The 23,726-nt window shown below is 34.8% G+C and overlaps 1 protein-coding gene across 1 annotated transcript; it reads right to left on the bottom strand.

Annotated features, from left to right (window-relative positions):
• Positions 1 to 163: 163 nt before the first annotated feature.
• Positions 164 to 22,913, bottom strand: LOC113039049 (secretory carrier-associated membrane protein 1-like). The gene is made up of 9 exons (XM_026196922.1): positions 22,748 to 22,913; positions 12,778 to 12,855; positions 11,587 to 11,697; positions 9,506 to 9,617; positions 8,153 to 8,281; positions 5,727 to 5,886; positions 5,523 to 5,624; positions 3,280 to 3,397; positions 164 to 2,622 (listed from the first exon to the last, which is right to left on the bottom strand). The coding sequence occupies exons 1-9, from the start codon at positions 22,802 to 22,804 to the stop codon at positions 2,473 to 2,475; spliced, it is 1,017 nt and encodes a 338-aa protein (XP_026052707.1). The 5' UTR covers positions 22,805 to 22,913; the 3' UTR covers positions 164 to 2,472.
• Positions 22,914 to 23,726: the final 813 nt, after the last annotated feature.

Raw genomic sequence — 23,726 nt, 5'->3', positions numbered from 1 at the left:
AACCAGGTGTTTATGATCACATTTGCTATTGTTTTTCAGCAAATTAATGCATAAATACAGTAATTGGGCTAAAGACTTAAGCTTAAGACTGGTATATATATACATATACATATATACACACATACATAACAGAAATGGAAATCATTGCAAAATAAGACACATGGTTTGTGTAGTTGATTTTTATTTTATTTTTGTGTTAATACAATAAATATACAAAACTCAAACTACTCAACATGCGGCTAAGGGAGCGAGACAGGAGTGCATTTGTACAGTACAATGAAATTCAGTACGACAGGCCACCGTTCCTTTAGTTATACAAAATATACAAATATCCTTCACGTCTCTTTTAAATAATGTCAATGTAGTAGCAGTAGTACAACCAGTGATGCTTTTTCTTCAATCCCTTCCTTCAACTAAGTCAACTAACATCACAAATTAAAAAAAGACAGTTTAAAGCCACGATCCATTGCACCAAACACAAGAGGTCACGTCAGTTTACCGTCGTCTCACACTCTCAACAGATTCTTGTGTTTTTATTTCCTGTTTTAAATTAAATAGAGGAACATTCAGGTGCTGTTTGTTGACATTTATTTATAAAAGGAAGAACGACTTGCAGTAACACACACACACACACACACACACACACAGAATGTAAAGAGAACGGTACACGACTGAAAAAAAAAAAACACAAATATGACACACTCAATGACATTTTAAACAAAATAATAACATATTTAAATATTTCACCCAAAAAAAAGATAATTTTGGGTGAACTATTTCTTTAAAAGTTATAAATTAAAGACTCAAACAAACTCAATACTGAAAACAGGCGATGAACACACAGTTTGTTCTCTCACACACACTCTCTCTCTCTTTCACACACACACACACACACACACACACACACACACACAGAGTGTTGCTGAAAGGTTAAGATCAAGATCAATTTGAATCTTGATGCATATCCCATAATTGCAAAACTTGGCTGTCTCTTGGCGACAGCAACCAAGGCTACAAGGTTCTCTGCTCCAGTCAAAAAAAAAAAAAAAAAAAAAAAAAAATGAGGAAACCAAACATCACTTAAAAAGCTGTACGCTTCAAATGACGACAAACAATGTGATTCAGGATCCAACCTCCCCAGCATGGCACAGTCTTACACACACGTTGTTAGGTATGTTCAGGGGCGATGCACAGATTTGAATTGTGATTTTAAAAGGGTTTTCCAGTTTTATCCTATAAGCTTTCCATGCATGTGCAGGATCGTATCCTGCGTGGATCACGCTTTTAAGAATTAGTTTCCATTAGTTTCCTATTAGAAAGAACAAAAAGAAACCAGAAAGCCTCAAAATCATTCATGTGTTTAAAATCAGTCAATACTTTATGTCATCATACAGGTTTAATATATCTATATATTTATATATTTACAGGTAAAGAGACCCTCTGAGTTGCATCTGATGGACGTTTTTTTGTGTACTGATGGCTCGTTTGCAGGATGAAGCGTTTATAATGTAAGTGGGGCGAATCACGGCAAGAAAAGTTTATATTACACCACAAAATCCAAAGAAAAGTCCATTGTTTTTTTATGCAAAATATCATGTTATATTCCTAAATCCAATGAAAAGTGACAATTTATGATGCAAAATGTCACGTTATAGTTCAAAATCCAATGAAAATGGCAAATTTTGTTACACAATAAGTTGTGTTATACCTTAAAATTGAAAGAAAAGACAAATTTCGTTTTTGCAAAATGTCGTAGATTACACCAAAATATTTTATGCAAAATGTCATGGTATACCCCAAAACTTTGTTAATACTATAACCCAAAATTTTTGCATGAAAAATGTCATGTTATACCCCAAAATCTACAGAAAAGCGCTGTATTTGTATTTAAATTACATTGCATTTGCATTATGCCATTTTCATTAAAATTAAGCTGAATGTAACGCAAAACAGATTTTAATCAGTTTTTATATGTGCTCAACTGTCAAAAAATGAGAGAAAAAAAATATCGCAAACGTTGATTTTTCTTTCGAATTTTGAGGTTAAATGTGATCTGGACGTTTGATTTTACGTAAGACAAACCTGTGAGATCATAACCATTCTTTTTTACTTGGATCCCATAAAAGGACAGTGGATGACATCACTTCCTGTAGTTTAACAGGGACAAACTGACACCCAACAGCGATGTGAACATATAAATTGACTCTTTAGGTTTACAAACAGACAGGCGTTCCCCACACACACACACACACACACTCCAACTAAAGAACAGGTGAGCACACCTGCTGATTGACAGGAGGGGAGGGACTGTGGGCGGGGTTTCAGTCAGTCATAGGAGTGGATTAATTCAAAGAAAGTGGGTGTGGTCTTGAACAGCAAGTCAGAGCTGATGATTGGCTGTAAAGACAGTTATGAGGAATGCGGAAGGCGGGGTTAAAGTAACATGGGCGGAGTCAGAGTTCTCTGCACCAATCAGATCTGCTCTTTGAAGGCTCCCCGTGCAGCAGTGGAGGCGGCGTTAGCGGCGGCGGTTTGCACCGTTTTGTTGGCCATGACACCTGTGGCGAACTCTTGCTGCGCCTTCTCGAAGCTGGCGCCGGTGGTTCGGTACAGCGCATGAACCTGCAAATACACACATGCAAGCTTGATTCTACTGACACCCAAATAAAATGAGAAAGAAGGCCTAAACCCCAAAACCAGTTAAAACTCCTTGTCAAACTGACAGATTTTCATTGTCTTTATGGTTCAGTGTTGTTTTAGTATCATTATTGTACTATTACCGAATTTATTTTAAATCATTAAACATTTTAAATGAGCTTTGCTTTTTAGATTTTCAGTTTATTTAGCTTTATTTTTTATTTCACTTATAATTTTATTATTTTTAGTACTTCAACTTGTTTTATTTCAATAATAATTTTCGATGTGTTTATTTTTTTTTTGTGCTTTTCAGATTTTTTTTTTTTTTTTTTTTTAGTACTTAAACTTATTTAATTTAGTTGAATGAGATTTTCTTTTCAGGATTCATTTTAATGAAAGTGGGAGTTTGAGTAATTTTGTTATGCGCTTTTGTCAGCTTTTTGGTCAAAAATAAATCATATATTATATAACAAATATATAAACAGTTTAAGTTTTAGTCATTTTAGAACTTAAACCCATTGCATCTCTTTTTAATATTAAGTTTTCATTTAATATTAATATTTTATTTCAGCATTTAAGTTTTGGTTAACACTGTTTTGGTCAAGATGTGAAGTCTATGGAAGTGCATTTGAGGTGAAGCACCTTTTTAAACATGATGAGAGAGATGACGGCCAACGCGGTGAAGAGAGCCGCAATCAGGATCATGATGATGCCGACGGGAATACTTGTGTTCAGTCCGGTCAGCGCCGAGATCCAGCCGCTACAAACACAAACAATGGCTCAGTCCTCACAACCTTCACAATGTTAGAATATGAATGTGATGCAGGGAGGAAAAATCATGTCAGATGGAAGCAAAGTGAAAGTGTGAAATGTTTTCATTAATTGCCACCTAGATTTGATTTAAATTTTGCCATTTATGGGAATGTTTTTGTTTTTTACCCTCATAAAATCAGCATGTCATTCATCCGAGCAAATTAAATGACAAAACACATCATAGTGAAAAATGATCACTGACCTAAAAAACTGATTCAAATGTAGCTGTAAATAAGCGACAAAATATATTCATGTAATAAAGACAAAACAAACCATTTTTAACAATTACCCAGTCACTATGTTTGATTGAACACCTCTACACTGTATAAGATTTTAATGTTTTTATTGTCTCAAGTTTTGAAGCAGCTGGGAGTGCTTTTTACCCACTTTTAGTGATTTCACTCATTTATTTTCAATAAAATGTGCATTGAATTTTAGATACATATTCAACCATTTACAAATATGGTGTTAGAAACACTTAAATGCATCATTAAACAGAAGAAACAGAAAATAAAACTGTTCATTTGTTAATATTTTAACTAAATGTCAGCTACCACAACCATATTGGTGTTGAGAAGCAGGAGGAAATAACTATATATAATAACTAGGGCTGTCAAAATGAACACGTTAATGCAAACTCATTTTAACGGCACTGATTTTAAAAATAGAAGGCGCGCAGCAACAATACATAACACATCATTGGACAAACCTTATTTAAGTATAGATGAAATCACAGCACAGCTATTGTCTTTATCTTGTGTGTATTTGATTTCATCAGATGACGGCTCGATTATAAATCAGGATTTATGTGCAGATTAACATCTTGGAAGGGAGAGCTGGTTATGTAGTCTTAATGGGTCGCGTTTCATTTCATATTCATTCGGCTGTCTGACAACAGAAACAGTCAAATAAAATGAAAGCAGTTTTGTGGAGAATTTGGATGCATCAAAATACAATAGTTAGGTGAGCACAGAAAGACAAAGAAATTTAATAATACATTTACATTTAGTCTTTTTGCAGACGCTTAGTTTCAAAGCGACTTACAATTGGGGAATTTCCTCTTAACGAGGAAAACTGACACAGGAAGTGCTCGTAATACCAAGTTTCAGGCATTTGTAGAAATAAGTACAAGCTAGAAAGGGAAGGAATAAATAAAAAGACAGTTTTTATTATTATTTAGGATGAAGTCAAGTCATAATAAATAATAATGCATGCCCAGTCCTGCAAATAATATGGTTAACAGGCTTGTGTCAGTATTACTCAGAGCAAAGAAAGAGAAGAAATGGGAAACTGGAATTTCTATGTTCTTTTTTTTTCTTTGAAAAACATCTATGACCTCTGAAACATGTCTAGTCTTCATTCTCTATGTTGAGTATGGTTTCACTAATAATAATAAACATCCATTTGGTGTTTCTGTGGCTCAGTGGTAGAGCATTGCGTTAGCTGTGCAAAAGGTCATGGGTTCAATTCCCAGGGAACACACATACTGACAAAAAAAAAGAAAGACATAGAAAACGTATAGCACGAATGCACTGAAAGTCGCTTTGGATAAAAGCATCAGCTAAATGCATAAATGTAAATGTACACTTGCATAAAGCATCCAAATTTGTCCATGCCCACCTTGATTAGAGTATTAAAAACTTGCAAAGTATTAATTTCAGAACAGATAAAAATGTGCAATTAAGTTGCGATTAATCATGAGTTAATCATATGAGTAATTGTGATTAAATCTTTTAATCGATTGACAGCCCTAATAAAAACTAAACTGTAAATAAACAACAAAAAATAAAAAGGTTTTAAGAGCTTATCTTTGATAAAGAACTAAATCTGGTCTCACTTCATAAAAAAAAAAAAAAAAAAATTATTTAATCCCCAATTATGAAAAACATACATTTAAAATGTATAAATCTTAGAAAGTAATTAAAAAGTAGACTGAAATGCTTAATAAGGGCATCTTTTTAAATACCTAGTGCATTTTTAATCACTTCCAGCAGTGTTTCTGCGCTTTTGACCGGGTTAATTTCTGATTCTGGTGTGTGAGTGTGTGTGTGTGTGTGTGTGTGTTTCCTCACCTGGCTCCCCAACCTGTAATGCCAATGGCTTGCAGCACATGAACACCAAACTGACAGATATAGACGAAGAAGAATACAAAGAACCTAAAAGAGCTGTCACTCCTACAGAAAGAGAGAAAGAAAACCGTTATAGTTATAGTCAGAGTTGTCAATAAAGGTAGTGTGTGTGTGTGTGTGTGTGTGTGTGTGTGTGTGTGTGTGTACCTGAACGCTCCATACAGAGGTCTGTACCAGCAGACAAATGAACAGGGAGTGAAGAGCATGAACCAGAGCATGGCCAGACCAAAATCCACTCCCCTCGACGCATCTACACAGAACCACGACAAACAGCCGAATATATTGGCAAACAGCGTCCCCGTGTGGACTGCAAGAGAGGAACAGGAGAAAAGAGACATCACTCATTCAATTTAAAATAAAGTATTTCTTTTCAGGAAGCTTTTCTGCACATACCGGTTAAACTCTGCGAAATCTTTGCAGAGATTAAGTATGAAAACCATGACTAAACGGATTAAAATGTTAAAAAACTAACAAATTAATGAAAATAAATCAAAAATACATCATGTGCTTACCGTTTAGCAACCTAAAACTATTTTTTTTAATAACTAAACTGTCACTAGAACAAAAATAAAATAAAAACTTGTAGAAGTTTATGAATTGAAGTTGTATGAATGTTTCATCTATGAACCTGTTAATAATTAAAGCAGTCTAAATATTCACCGTCTCAGTTATATTAACTGAATCATTGCAAAACCTCTTCACAGTCACACAGAAATCACTCCATTAATAGTAGAGCTCAAAACCAGACGGTTCAATCATTTATAGAAGATAAACCAGAGCCAGAACGTATTCACACACACTCACACACACACACACATTTATAATGTAACAAAAGATTTCCATTTCAAATAAATGCTGTTGAACTTATCAAAGAATTTATCAATCTGGCATAATGTGGCATAAAAATATTCCGCAGAACAACGCTTTTCAATATTGATAACCAGAAATGTTTTTTTTGAGCAGCTGTGCATCACAGGAATAAATTATATTTCACATTATATATATAAATATAGAAAACAGTTATTTTCAGTTGCAATATTATTACATATTTTGATCAAATAAATGCAGCCTCGATCAAGAGAAGAGACCTTAAAAATCCTAAAAAAAATCTTACCAACCTCAAAAGTTTGAAAACTTGACACTTGAACACTTAACACACTTAACGTTAGTTCATAGTAATTAATGTAGTTGACTGAGACCGTATTTTGAAGTTCCCGATTATATGATCAATTTAAATATCGTCAGTTTAAGATTTTAAGTGTGGTATAATTCTCAGATTGGACAGGCTAATATTATAGATCACCATGCATAACTTCTCTTTACATGGTACTTCCTTTACTCTTGCTGTAAAAAATAAAGGCCCTGCAATTTGTACTGTATCGGTTTAATTTAACTCATGGAGTCTGTCTACATCTTTACTGCACGACTGCCAAGAATCTCTCGAGTTATTCATATATCTCTGTCGCTTTCTGCCCAATTCCCTTCCAAATCCTTACAAAACAAGATCAGGCGAAACTAATCACATGATACCTTCATCACATGAGGCGTCTGATATCATGTGACTGATCTCATCCAGTTTCTCTGGGAGGCACAGACACTGCTGAAGTCCATTCATTTAGTCTTTACACTATTATTAATGAATGTGTGCCTAACAATTGCAGCACGAAAAATGTAGCACTTTTTTCATCTGAAAGGGAAAGTTCATTTGCGTAAAATTAGTTATTATTATTATTAGTTTTGATTGAAAACTTTTGAATCAATATTAGTAAAAGATGTTCAGATGTAGTTTTGTAAGAAATAATTGGTAGGTTTTATAAATTTGTATTGTTTTTGATCAATATACATTTAAAGCAATGTAAACAAAATCTATTAATTCCAATTGGGTTAATATTGGTAATTGTAAAACAATATATTCTTTTTACTTTATAATTTCATAAAATAATACAAGTAAATAATATTTTTAATCAGTATATATATATATATATATATATATATATATATATATATATATATATATATATATATATATATATATATATATATATATATATATATATATATATATATATATATATACATACAAACTGTAAAATTATATACTGTATACTTTTTATGTGGATGATGTGTCATTTTAAATGTTAAATTTTTTAAAATTAAAATATACTATGGCAACATAGCTTATAAACCTATCTACTGTAGGTTTAAAATGTTAAGTATCTATTCTTCAATAACTTTTCGGCTTCAAACAGACCTTGAAGATGAACTTATGAGGATAACACAGACTTACTCTACAGTTTTATAATATTTCTTTCAAAAAAAGAGCATTTATAATGTTGGTCAAGGTTTGTTAAGTATTATTTCAAGGTTTCTAATTTAGCATTTAGCATGAAGATGTTCTACCTTTGTCTGACCTACAGTATAGAATTAAACAGGCTGTTTTTGTAACTGTACCTTTAAGACTGGTACTGCATATGTAAATGAGCTCTCTGTTGTGATTGGCTGGGCTTCACACAGTATGTTTGGTTACTGTTTTTGGTCTGCTGGCATTATGGGATTGCTCAAGAGTCACTCACACATCCACAGATAGTACATGATCTTGACGGTTTTCTGGAACTCCACAGGGATGTCCACGGATATGTCATGATAGAAACATGGACCCACAGGAAACTTCTCTGGAAGGGGCGGCCAGTTGTTTTTCCTCCCTTACAGACAAGAAGGAGACTGTAAAATCAGTTTAAAGTGGAAAGAAAGAGGTGGATGATGCAAAAGGAGCATGATGACAACAGATGGTAAACTGGGGTACAGAACAAGGAAACAGGACAGTAATTGTTTTTCCTCTCCTCCTGGTGCACAGAGACCGTAAATCACACTAAATCTAAAGCTGATTGTGTGAGATGACAAGCATAATACTGTTTCAACCACAGAACGAATGTCTACAGATCTGCTGATGCATACTGCACACAAAAATGGCTACAACTTAGAAAAAAAAAGTAAAAATGTACTCAAGTACAAAAGTTACATTTAGTAGTGTATTTGTCAAGGTTTTATATCATAGTGAAATTAATGATTAAAATCAAATCTAAATTAAATTTGAAACTTCAGACTGGATTTCACAGAGAGGGTCACACATTTAAGTAATTTAAGATCTTTATACATAACTGACAATACCAACTTTGAGCAATCATGAGTTATAAATTCAATTAAATTCCATGCATCACAAAGAAAGAGTTAATATGGCTAGTTCTCATATTCTGTGGTCTTATAAATGTCATGCAATATGTAGCATGCTTTTTTGTGATTTTTACTGATTAATAAATTAACATATCCAAATCATAATTTTGAGTTTTTAAACACTCCTTTTTAATTTACAAAAGTACCCATTTCTTATTCCTCATCACAGTTTCAGTTTTTCCACCATTTATGATTTCCAAATTATCAATAAAACCTTCTCATTACATACAGTTTTTCCCAAGTTATGTATGCATCAGCATTGTTTTCAAAATTATGATTTAACTTACAACCTTTAACTTACAAATCTTTCTGATCTGGCTCATGACCTTGTGCTGTTTTTCTGCTGATTAAGGGAGAATACAATATTTTTTGATGGTCATCAAAAGCAAAAATGCGACAAAATGCATCCTATTTTGTGCAAAAGTGTGATGTGTTTGAGCAAAACAAGCACTGTTTTGGAACCAGCACCTGAAGATGAGTGAGAAACACATTGGATTTCATTTACCAAATATGATGCATGGTGATGTAGATGAGTTTTCTACACAATCGTGGTCAGAATAAGCTACAATGTGGATGGGATTTTATGCTGCAGTTCCATTTTCTGTGTTAAAGGACCTAACTGTGACAGGTGGGAGATTTCAGAGCAGAATAAGTGATGGAGCATAGACAGGCTTGAGGCGAGGCTAATAACTCACCTCCTGAAGCGCTGAGAGACTGCATCTCTCTCTCTCTGCGGTCCAGCTCAGCGGCTTTTCTCTCCAGCTCCTCCTGTCTCTTCAGTAACTCCGCCTGGGCTCGTGCCTGATCCTACACACACAATAATTCTGCTTACAGGCACAGCAGAACGTAACATTAGGAGAGTCAACATCCAAACACACCAAAGGCATGTTCTGGACACACAGCTGTCAGAAACGATCACAAACACGTCTGAAACTCAGACCCGTGAGGGCCAATCACTGTCTGACTGACAATGCAAGTCTTGTATTGTTTATTCACCCCATATCTTATCTGGCGAGTCCTTACACACTGTAAATTTGAATATGAATACAGAACTGATTATGGCTTATGTAAGACTTATGTATGAGAATGTAAAACTATCTCTTCTGCTCACCAAGTCTGCCTTTATTTGATCAAAAACAAAGTAAAATCATTAATATTGTGAAATATTAGATTTGATTATCTTTAAAATGCAATGTCTACTTATTTGTGCAATACTTAAAAGTTTCATGCCATTGTTTTAATATATATTCTGTGAATGAATATTGAATAAAATATTAAATAGTGATATAAAATAAATTCAATCTGATTATACAGGTATTTAGCACATATTGCACATCTCAGATCAATAACACTCTACAACATCATATTCACTATTATCAAAAAAAAAAAAAGAAACACACACACACAAAAAAAAAAAAACTGGTGAAACAGATTACCATATACAATCAAAGAGTCATGATATAAAAACACCCAGCGTCAGTAACAAGGATAACTTTATAGAGTTGAATACAATATTACAAGTAAGGAACTAAACCGCTGATGAGATTAACTTGACTTATAGCTGGTCATAAATATGAACGCTACAGTGATAGAGAATTTTCCAAGCTTTTACTTTCATAAACTGAACTAGTTGTAGTGCAAATACAGTGTGGGATGTGAGAGTTCATTGTTAGCAAACACACAGAGTAGAGTTTGAATCTGAGTTTAAAAGCACTTTTGCATGAATTATATGAATGCATCCTGCTGAAAATAAAGTCCAGACTGCACCGGACCTCATAGGAACTGATGTATCCTGCACTCATTACAGAAGCGTCCCAGTTCTGACAGATTATAATTTTAAGTATCACTCTTCTGTTGATGCATTCTGCCCTTGTTTCTGGGTCATTATAAGGGCTCAGAAATCCCCAGCTTTCCCTGAAGGCAGCACCATGTGACTAACACGGCTTAATAAAGCCAGTGGGTAACAAGTCCTTTAACAATCCTTCTGTTGTCACCCTGGGGCTCAGCTCCTCTCAGCTGCTACTACAAACTAAAGACTACAGCGACAGACCCTGAGCTCCTGAAGATCTGGATCACCTCGTTGTGTCCTAACTCAAAGCATCTGACGTCACGCATGGAGCCCGAGCGAGTGAGTCATCTGACACACACCCAAAGTGTGCCTGCGTGTCCATATGTGTGGAGCGAGGCGTCCCTGTCCCTCAGGCGTGCTGAATTATACAGTATGAGCGCCCTCGTGAGCAGACTGGAAGCTTCTGTTGTCCTACTGAGGATATTTCAGTGAAATCAAGGAGGATTTTCCATGTGAATACCCTCTGACATCAACGTTTGCATCAGGGATTGCGCTTCACACGGACCCAAGCGGGTGTTTAAGGATTCAGAAGTCCTTCTGAAGGAACTTTGAGCAGTTGATTAACACATAAAATAATTCAGACAATATATATATTACTGTTGTTAATAATATTAATAATAATACAAATAGAGCTGTATTGCTTTATGATCACAAAATTCTTGACCAAATCAATGCAGCCCTAATAACAAGCCGAGAAAAGCTTTTAAACAATACATATATAAAATAAAATAAAATCCCCTTAATCATGCAGCCCTAGTCAAGCCAGTGTAATATTAGAAAGGAACATGATGCAAACATTTATAAAGCACTGCTCATCCCCTAGCATCAGTGCCATGTCAAAAGAACAATTTAAATAACTTTTTCTGCTTTTTGACTTCAATTTCATTTCAAGTGAACCAAGTAAAGAGTAAAGTGAGGTGCATGTACCGGTGTCTGCTGAGGTTGAGTGTAAGCTGGCGGTTCTTCTGTGGGTTTCATGATGGCCGGCTGTGTGTTTGCTGTGGGAGGGACTGATTTAGGGGCGGAGCCTGGCGGGACCTATAATGCCACAAAATAAAATGAGACACAGTAGTCCAAGACACCGCACGCCTTCACCTTATTTGGAACATAACAACAACAACATCATATTTTTTCTTTTCAATCATATTTTCAGCAGTGTTTTGAATGTTGTGGATCGTTCAGAAATGAAGAAATTCATGTGCCTAATTAAGGCAAGGGATAAATGTAATCTAAAAGCATTCAGTTTGTGCTGTAAGTGTGGGCTGTTCTGGGCAGCGAGCTCTACGCTGGTACAGCTTCTCACTGTGAATGATGTTATTTGTTGGTACTGTATGCATGCTGTTTGTATCCTTGCCTCCATTTCTCACGTTCAGAAAAAAACATACTACTCAAACTAAGTCTGAATGTTTACAGTGCACCTTATACACACATTTGGATGACCTACAACATTTGGCAAAATGTGCAGTATAAAACAGAGCACACGGCATGACATACTGTTTCCCACAATGCAATGTACTCCAACTGACCTTCCATTACCAGCATGATGACAGAAATTTACATCAGCTGCAATCACATTGTTCGAGTGCATGCAAAAAAATTAATCAGTTATAATAGCTGTTTATTTCATATTTATTTATTCTTATATTATAAATATATTTCTAGAATTTAATACAATTATAATGTTTGAAATCTTAATGTTGCATTATGCACTATTCTCAAAAATTGTAGGTTGTATTTTTTATGCAACTGTGTTATTACAGTTAACTAAAACTAAAGCCATAAAACATTTGCTACTTGAAATTAAACTAATTTCAGATATTTCTCATTTTCAGTTACTTGATGTACTCAAATATCTAAAACTAAAAAATAATTACTCCATAAGTAAACAAAGAAACTTTTAAAATAAAAAATACTTGAAAATATTAATAGAAACTATAATAGTATCTAACACTGGTATGTAAAAACCGCTTCTAAGCACAGACAGCCAGCCTCCCTCTCACTCTTTTCTCAAAGTGTGTTGGCGGATGATATTTTCGAGCCGTTCTTCTAATTTTACACTTGTTAATTTTGAACATAATTAGTGTACAGCATCTCAATATTAGAGTGAGTTTGTCTCACCGGCTTTGTGTCTGTGAAAGGGTTATACTCCTCCAGGCCAGGAGGGGCAGTCCGCGTTACTTGTGTCACAGATGGATCCTGCAGAAAACACAGAGAGAGGAAACAGTCTTTAAGTATTTGTCTGTTTAGGATATTTTACCTAGATATATATTTTTTTTTTTACACGATTTGCACACACCTGTAAGTAACAAAAGTCTTCAGTTGATTTTAATTTGATTGTCTGACTTTATGCATCTTATGTTTTCTACGCATAAACCTGAAAGCTTACCTGATAGTTTTTAATAGTGTTCATTTTGTTAACAAAAACTAAGATGAAAACATTTGTTGATTACATTTCTTTTTCATGAGTAACATGAGACGAAGACAACACCAGTATCATTAATTAAACACTTAGGTTTTCTATGAATATACCAACATGCAATACCATTGACAAAAAACAAGACTAAAATGTGGTTTAAAACATGAACTACTCCCAATATCTCTCTATATATTTTAACAAAACAAAAAAAAAGATGGAAAATATAGACCTTTTTGTCGTTAAACTGTCAAGAGTTTGGGTCCGTTTTGACCCAGAAATACATAAAAATGTGTAAAATAAAAAACACACAGATTCTAATAAGATAATGAAACTTCAAAATACAAATCTTTTACCTTTTTGGTTTTTTACAACATTTTTTGAGACAATTGTTTAAAATAAAATAAAATAAGATAAAATAGACCCACTTTTAAAATTTCATAAGTTCTATTTTCTATTCGAAAAAAAATACAAGTTTTGACAGATTTTTTGGAAGAAGAAAAAATGGCTTACTAACACTATTTTGTCAACATGAATTTGTTTCCCAAAAGACTGATAAAAAGATTAAAAAAACAGTGATTCCCAGATTTGCATGCAGAATGCATCAGACGTTTAGTGTGTGGACTGAATGGGTTTGTGGTCTAGAAGAGACAGATCTATGATGAATCTTCTTGCATATTTATGTTAACTCCTGTAAACCAATACAAATTATTTGTGTGTGTGTGTGTGTGTGTGTATGTGTGATTTCACTTAGCAAATAAAGCTCCTTCTGATGTTTGGTTTGGCTTTATGGAACTGAACAGTGAATGCAGTAGATCAAAAATACTTTTTTCTCTATGGTAACTGTAGCCTACAGTTTGTACGGCATGTGTGCTAAACTTGTGTGTGCATGACCTCTTATTTACAAACATGCTGAAACTAAACTGCACAAACAAGTCATTCACAAATTATTATGAATGTGACATAACATATGACTTTGCAACACGGTTTGACAACAAACAGTTAAACTGCTGCTATAAAACAACCATGAACTAATATCTGAACAGCACTAAACAAACTCCAACTTTCCTCTCACGTGCTGCTGATAAAGGCACGATTGATTATCAGGACTAATTTCACACAGATGTCGGAGAGCTCTGGAGCAAACCAATCTAATCCTGACGCCCAGTGCTGAGTCGGCATAAGATTCAAGCACAGAACAACAGAGAGAAAGCAAACACACATTATGTCATGCTTCACAGAGGAAATACTACACATGCTGTCCTCCGTTTCCACAGCCCACAGCATCAGGAATATCAGACTGAAGCTGTAATTTTCTCCTGCCTGATTCCAGTCATTTACACAGAGCAAAAGCTATAAATGGATAAGGGGAAGAGTGAAGATTATAACCAATATGGACTCTTTATGACCAATACCACACCAATTATATTTTTAAAGGTTAAAGCAATAGTTTAAGTTCTGCATGTTGATTATCAAACATTATTATAATTATAATAATAATTATTATTATTAATTATAAAATATTGTTTTTTATTTATTCTTAGACTACAATAAAAAAACACACATTATTAATAACAACAATAATATCAACACAACTGCAACACTGATAAGTGCATATAAATAATAATTTAATTATTCAGAAAAAAATCTTAAAATACTTTAATTTACATATATTATATATAATAATTTAATTTTATATATATATATATATATATATATATATATATATATATATATATATATATATATATATATATATATATATATATATATATATATATATATTCTTTTTTTTCATGGACAATTCTTGTTGTTGTTATGATTATAAATAATAAAATTATATACTAATACATAAATAATTTAAATAATTTAAATTCTGGATACTTGTTACCAGATGTTTTTTAATATTATAGCAATATTTAGTAGTGATATATCTGCATAGTCTGCACATTAATAAGTAAGCAAACAGAATACCCATACACTCTTTCATTGCAGAAACAAAAGAAGAATGCACAGTTATTATTATAAATAATAATCATTCATCAGGTATTGCCATTATACAGTAAAACACACAATTTGAAATACAGTATCACACAATGCAATGCACCTGACTTGACCTGACTTCAGTGTGACGAATGAACCAGAATCTCCTTCTGACGCAGTTCCCGGCTCGGCAAATGTTAAGTCATCACTGGAAGAAAAATCCTGTATGCCGTCTCACTACATTCATTCAGGCTTATACAGTTTCAAACATTTATTCTTTCATAGCCTACTACTTTTTACATCAGGCAGTTCTGCTGCACACTAGTGTTCACTCCAAACACACAGCGGGAAAGATCTGAACTCCTGTGCTTCTGGATAAAGATAGCTGACTATTCCCTCACTGACTAAACCAGAGGTTCATTTAACACACGACGTCCAAGGGAGTTAACCACACACACACACACACACACACACACGCTAAACCATCCCTTGTTTCCATAGCAGCCCCAGTATGCAGCGCTCAGGTCCTGAGGTGGATCCGTTTCATACGACTGGAGGAATGTCAGGATATTTCAGACACATATTCACACACATCTGTACTAGCTGGAAGACACGGTCTATGTCTTCGGTATTGTCATCATATACACACTGTGAGACAGTGATGTCTGATGTCACACTCTGTGATCACCTGACCAGAACGCATGTCTGTATCTCCAAACCTAGTCAAACGCCTACATAGAAAACATTTTTAGGCATTACAGGCGAGTCTAAAAAGTCTGAACTTAAGCACACAGGAATATCGTCTATGTAAGCAGCACACTAACACTTTCTCTCAATTTGCATAGTTCACCCAAAGATGTAAATTTGCTGAAAATGTCCTTAACCATTAGTCCAGTAGCGGGTGAATGGGTGCCGTCAGAATGGGAGTCAAAACAGCTAATAAAATCATCATAATAATCCACAACCCTCCAGTCCATCAGTTAATTTCTTGTGAAGAGAAAAGCTGTGTTTTCTGGTCTGAATCATTTACAATTCACTGTTTACAGGCCAAAACAGCTCTAAACACATATGTGTGTGGATTTTGATGTAGGAAGGACAACAGGAGATGGACTTTTACACAGGAGGAAGCGTTATTATGTATTATGGACTCGTATTTTAGTAATGATCTGATGTTAAAACATCTTGATGGATTCATTTCTTTAAAAAAGAGCTTTTGGTTTCACAAGATTTTCACTGATGGACTGGTTTGGATGACTTGTGGATTATTGTGATGTTTTTATCAGCTGTTTGGACTCTCATTCTGACGGCACCCATTCACTGCAGAGCATCCATTAGTGAGCAACTGATGCAATGCTACATTTCTCCAAATCTGATGAGAAAACAAACTCAACCTACATCTTGGATGACCTGAGGATGAGCACATTTTCAGAAAAGTTTCATAATGGGTGAACTGTTCCTTTAAGTGTGAGCCACTTGTTTACCTAAATTACACATGATACATGAACCTATTGAGGATGTACTGTAACATGTAACTCAAAATGTGAAGATAAAGTACAGAAATAACCATTTACATCACATATGTCCTTGTGAATCACTCTATCTGTAAGAGTGCTCGCTCACATTCGGTGACCTGATTCTAAAGCGGGAAACTCAACCCAAGCAGTGCGTCTGGGTTTGACCTCCTCCAGCACTGTGTTTCTTCATAACTACAGAGAATTTCAGGATGTACACGGAGATTTGACAAGCACAGCAATCGAGTATTCACAGAATAAAAGCTTATTTTAGAAAGAAACAAGATTAGCGTTGAATGCAGCCGAGATGAAAACGGTGCAAATCAGATCAACGCAAACATAACTGCTGCAAACTTTCCCAAGCACATGCAAAACAAATCTGAGCGCAAGGCTGGTGTGACACATCTGACGTTAATGCAGAGAAGATTGTCTACACACAGGTTTATTTGTCTTGTAGAGAACATCTTAACAATGAGTGTGCTGTGACGTGAGCGTTCACATTTAAGGCCAAATGTTTCGGAGGAGACAGACAAAAGGTGCAGTTTTGTGTGGGCTAGAAGACAAAAGAAACCTGAAATGTCACCTTACAGATACGCAAGTGAAACCTACAAGACCACGAGTGAGTGAAACAAAGTCAGACACACTTTAAAACAGAGGTTACACAGTGCTTTACAAAAAACACACACAAGATAAAAAAAAAAAAAAAAGATTATTAAAGAAATTATACATTTCTTCATCACTACATCTGACTGATTTATTTATTTATTTACAACAATAGAAAAAAATATTGCACTTCTGGTTAGATGCTAACTGCATTTCGTTACCCTGAACCTGACATGTGCAGTGACAATAAAGCTGAATCTAATCTAAATAAGAAACCAATATGACAAAGATAAGTTAATAGTAAAAAGAAAATGAAAATAAACCAGAGCTCAAAGCATCTGGGACTAGTATAGTATGCTGATTAGTGTGCAGTATTGCTCCCTTGTCTATCTAGCAGGTAAAAATATATTTCAGAAACATCTGCGTCCAAGTATCACTGAAAGCTAAATGCATGTAAAAGAAAAATCCATCCACTCAGTCTTTCATACAAGAAAGTTATAAAACATCTGGTTTCAGAGACAGAACAGCTCTGGTCCAAAACCTAGTAAGCTCCCTTCCTGAAGAGCATTTGAATCATATAAACATTACATATACAATATCCCAGCTCAGTTCAAAATAAATATATACATAGCATTTGCTGTGTATTTAATGTATTTATTTGTTTGTTTTTCTTATGCATCTTTTATGATTATTATTTATTACCAATGTGTTGTTGTGTGCATGTTTTTTCTTTTTCACCTTTTATTTGAATATAAAAATATACAAACACAAAAAATGTCTCTTATGTACATTCAATTTATTTTTAATATGTATTTTACATTTATTTCTTATAAATCATTTGTGACTATATTTATTAACTGTTTTGTTTCAATCACTTTGTGTATGAAACGTCATTAAAGCATCAGACTGTTGTCTTTTCCTATTAAACCCAGTATGGCACACTATTTATGTTTGCTGCCGTTCTAAATCAGTCACTTTTGAGACTTCACTGCACTGGTGGTCATTCTGAGAAATCAGAAGATGTGAGCGGAAACCCTACTAACGAAATTCTCATTCAGTGACAGTAATGTTCCTCCGCCGATGACACGAGTGACTCAGAGAGAAACTAAAATAAAACCATTCTGTTTTTAATCACCGCTCCCTCAACAACAGTGTGAATGAAGGCAAACACACACACACACACACACACACTGCATCTGCAGAGCGGCCCACGTCTCCAGAAACATCCATCTAATCAGATCATTAGAGTTTTCCCTCTCTTCTTGTGTTCTCATTACGATCTCCAAGTGATGGACAGAATCAGACGGACCTCATTTAGACAGCCTACTTTCTTACAGCTGAGACACACACACTGACTAGTTTTGTGAGTTTGACAACTGCTGCGTTATGAAATGAGTGTAATAAGGTCAAACGTGTTCAGTCAGGTTCAAATGCATGCATGCACTAAAACTAGGGTTGTAACGATACACCAATGGCACGGTTCGGTTCGGTTTACGATTTTGGAGCCACGGTTCGGTCCGGTTCGGTTCGGTTTGCTGTGGTGGCAGGGTTCATGTTCTTTAGCATTGCTGGTAAAAGGACAATAGATTCACTTAACTTAATTATAGCAACAAAATAACTTGTCTTTTTCTTTATTAACTTTGGCTTCACATTTTTAGTGCAGTCAGCATACCTGAGTAAACAAAATGTAAATAAATACTTCCAATGTAGACTAGTCAGAATAAAACATTTATCTCTGTAGTGCAGTCAGCTTATCCGAGTAAACTAAAATTAAATATATTATAAATAAAATGTATATCTTTCACCATTGATATGGAGACATTTGATATGACAAACATTACAAGGTGCAGGAGTGCCTGGCTCCACTGGAACTAACTTTCCAAACAGTTCAGAGATTGGTGCCTGTTTTGCTGGAGGATCATCACTGCTGGATGCCACATCTAACTGCTCCTCTGAGACAAATTTTCACGTCAAAGTTCAGACGCGGGCCAGGCCTACCGCCTGTTTTATACTTCTCCTTACTTTTATATTTTAGACATCCATTAATAAGTGATAAAACAAAATTGCCGCGCTGGTGGAAACAACGCGAGACCGCGCTACTGCGACTGTGAAGAGCGACTCGACGGAGTTAAGTGTCCCGCAGCAGCAGCGCAGCTGAACAGTTCTGCGTTCAAATACACGCAATAGGCTCAAGCTTGCCGCAAAGCACCGGCAAAAGTAATTACCATAAATGTGACTGGTAAATATTAGGGAGATATTTGAATTATTTACTAATAAACTAGTGTTTTCTAAGTCTGTGTTGCAAGGATGAAGTTGCCTGTCTCGCGATTTCCTTATTAGATGCGCCGAGATCTTCACAGATTATGATTACAATGAGTTTTTGTTTTAGATTTGTTTTATTTCGTTAAGTAGTCATTTACAGCTTTCTATAAATATATTTATTATGTCTGTGAGGCATGTTACGTTTTCACTGAGTGTCGGCTCATTTTTGTATGAGTTATGAATAAAATCCGTCATTCTAAACAGCGGAAAACGGCTGCATATCTAGTGCCATGAAAACACCTATTACCTATGTAATTGTTTGAGCACGGTCCGAGTTAGCTTGTAGCTTCATTCTGAAGGCAGTGGGAAAAGTTTCCTGTTTTTGAGGCTTCTTACGTGTGTCGCTAATATTAATGTTGGGGTGATGTCTCCGATGCGCTTGCATATTAGACGTGTTTCCTGTCGTATAAGTAAGTTTTGAGAAACAGTTACGACAGATTGTGTGTGCTTTGTCTACGACACAAATTCCATTCCTGTACTCCACTGGAAAACCAAAATGTTCCCACACAAAAGACTTAAATGTGTCTGTGGGATCTGCAATCTCAGGCGGAGCAGCCATCCTGCGTATGCAGTAGTAACCGAGTGTGACGCTCACTCCCAAGTCACGTGACATGACATGCACTTGGAAAACAGTAACTTTGGAATATAATATTTAGAACAGCGTTTAAAAAGCTCGTATTAGTTGTTACCAATGCAATTTAATCAAATGTATGGAAATAAAATTGAATAAATTAATAGATTAGTTAGTAAGAGATAAGTGACATTAACATCAACAATGGGCAGCAGGAGGCGTGAAAGTACCGCGGTACTCCACGAGAGTTCCGCGATTCGTATCGTGGGTGGTGTATCGCGATCTTTCGGTTCGATTTGTGATATCGTTACACCCCTAACTAAAACACACACCCATGCAGCGGTTCGCATCATCCTGCAGCACTGATGAAGCTGCATCATTTCACTGTTTCAGCACAACGTGAGAGGCGTTTCTACCAGGATCTGATCCAGGATAAAGACTGTTTGCTCTGTGCTTTCATTTAGGAACTGCCTTACAGAGTCAGGAATGTTTAACAATGATTACCAGACTCCGGTGAGGAACGACTCTTCCTCCAAACTCAAAGCTTTTGTCTTTTCTGGGGAAGTTAACGGATAAAAATTGTCATCATTTAGCCCCCTCACGTCATTTCAGCCCGGCAAGCCTTTGGGACTTTATTGCAAGAAATTGGGTGATTATTCACTGAAAATCCATCCACCCGAGTCACTGAGAAGATCTGATTCAAATAAAAGATCTGCTCAAGAATCAGACATATTTAACTACTTCTCTAATGAACACAATGTGTTTTTTTAAAGATGTTTTGGTTCAATTTCAGTACTTTTCTCACACAAATCTCACTTTTACCAAACGTTGTGTAAGATTTACTCTTAAAACGTCTAGTGGATTCAAAATAACAAAGAACAAAGTAGCACATTGAATTAAACATTTCATTTTGAAGTAGAAAGTAGCTTTGTCAAATGCACTATTATCCTAATTCCACCATCATCTGGCTTCATAACAGCAGCATTAATAAATAACAGCATTCAACCGAGATGCTATTGTCTGCGTGCTGCTGTTCTGAGACGGACAAAACACCAAACCCAGGGTTTCAGGTATTTACTGATGCCTGCTTTATTTTGAGCTCTGGAAGCAAATCCGGCAAATGAATCAAGACAATAAGAATCTGCAAGCTCAAGACGGTCTATACACACACTGAAGACGTGAGTCAGGAACACAATGCAATCAGGAGGACGCATTAATTATTGAGTCGGTCGGCTACGGTGTTGTTACCACAGCAACCCCATGACGGACCGCATACCGTTACAGCCGATCTTTTAACGAAATACCTCGTCTGAGCAGTCGAGTTTAATGACGGCTTAAGAGGTATGCTTTAATAGAAACACTTCTGAGAAGGAAAGCTGCTGCTGATTGTGTAAACGTGGGTGGTTTGGTATTAGAAACGAGGAAAGGAGAGAGAACTGGGTGCTTCGTTCTCTAAGAGGTCTAATGATCATGTCCTATCCGACCGAACAATGGCCCCAATCTGCTGTGCATGAATTTGCATTTGTCCCCCTGCACCTCCAAGACGGGTCCGATCCCATCTGGGAGTCTACAACACCTGTAATGTCAAATATACAGACTCTCCCCAGAGACTACAAGAGAGAGAGGAAAACAGAGGAGGAAAAACTCAAGGCAGATGGCCTGTGTTTAATAACCTGTTAAACCTGGCGTGAAATAGTAGGTGATTTATTTTTATTGAACAGCTAATTGCACTTTTAGACAAAATCTTATTTCCACAGTTTGCATATGTGTTTTACGTTAAGTGTCATTCATCAGGCTTTTATGGCTCATATAGTATGATATAGGAAGAACACGGAGGAAAAATGCCTCAAAAATATGCAACTAAACGCACTTGCTGATATTTACATTAACAAAAAGTGATGAATTTTAATGCTTCTCCATAAGATACTTACATAAAATGCATATACATATCAGTTTTTGCACTGTATCTCCCAATAATATGGCTTAGTAAGATATTTAAATGTTTAGTTTAATGATCACAACATATAAAGGAATGCAATACAGTGATGAATTAAATAAATGTTTCCGATGAGCAGATCTGATTTGAACATGATTCTGCTAAAAATGATATTTTGGATAATCAAGTAAACCAAAGTTGCTTCAGTCCAGTAAGTGTTCAACTATTATATCTATTCCTAACAATATCAGTTATTCCTATATCTATACTTTATATTAAAAAAAAATTGTAGATTGTACAATTTTAGGTAGGAATAAACTGTAGAATTAAAGCCAAGGTTAGAAACCAAACCCAGAATTAAAGATCCCTCTTGATAAAGAATATGTTGATGCGGTATAATATAATTTATAGAGCATTAAAGGTTTGTTTTGGATTGACTACACATAAAAATGGTTTTAAAAAAAAGATTAAGAAAACCAATAAAAATAATAATAATAATAATAATAATAATAAAATCTAACGAACAAAAATAAAGAGCCAAAAATGACATATGTTCACACTACTGACTTGTTAAAAAAAGATTCTGTGCTTTTCATTGAAGATAATAGGATTAAATTACTTTCTTATATACGGACGTAATAGAAAATTACTAGAAAATGTTTTTATTTTATCTGTAAACACACAGAAAGCGTTGCGCCGAGTCACTAGAATAAAACCAGCAGTGAGATCACATTAAACGTTAACGTTACCTGAAACGGGTTGCTGAAGTCCGGGTCCGCGAAGGGGTTGCTGTCAAAATCTGACATTTTACCGGTTTATCTGGGCTTTGTTATCTTTAAAATACTTTATTGTCGGTATTCGGTGAGAAACGCACCAGCAGCTCGAGACCGACCCGCAACCGCAAAATGGCAGAAACCGGAAATGACGTCATGCGTCAACTGCACGTCTTAAATGTCAATATAATTAACTCAATTCCCACTTTTTCACATTTCCTGATAGAGGTTGACTCACTGCTCAAATCTTTTTGTTTAACTAACAATAAAAAATGTGTCAGGTTTTTGGATTTATATGAAAAATGTATTTCTATTGACTGATTAAGCTTAGATAGCTTTCCTTCATTGGTTTAAAATGTATATTTATTTATTTTGTGTATTTATTTATTTTATTATTATTATTATTATTATTATATAGATTTTTTTTCTTCCTCTCTCTCTCTCTCTCTCTCTCTCTCTCTCTCTATTGATTGTAAGCTACATACCCCTTTATTGTGTTTTATTTCTCCTCTTTTCCTCTATCTTCTTTATTTGTTAATGTTCTCCTGAAGGTGATTGTATATTTTCATCCAATTTCTTGAATAAAAAAATAAAAAAATGTCAATATAATTAAATTCATATTGTTACAATGTGCTTCTAATTATTATTTACAGTTATTTTAATGACTGTTTTATTGTATTATACTTTTTTTAACACCCAATTACATTTTTATATTTTACTTAGATTTCATATACATGTAATTTTTCCTTTTATTGTTGCTGTTGTTGTTTTTATTGTTTATGGTTATTTATTTTAATGACTGTTTTATTGTATTATACTTTATTAAATCTTAATATTTACTTATATTTCTTTCTCTTTTTTTACTTTGTTTATTGTTGTTGTTGTTGTTTTAATTAATTGTGTTTTCACCATAGACTGTATAAAAACAGGTTTTCACACCTTCGGATAGTTAGAA

Source organism: Carassius auratus, chromosome 21, assembly GCF_003368295.1.
Source record: "Carassius auratus strain Wakin chromosome 21, ASM336829v1, whole genome shotgun sequence".
In the NCBI taxonomy this organism is placed as follows: Eukaryota; Metazoa; Chordata; class Actinopteri; order Cypriniformes; family Cyprinidae; genus Carassius; species Carassius auratus.
This window is presented reverse-complemented; position numbering and strand designations above follow the sequence as displayed.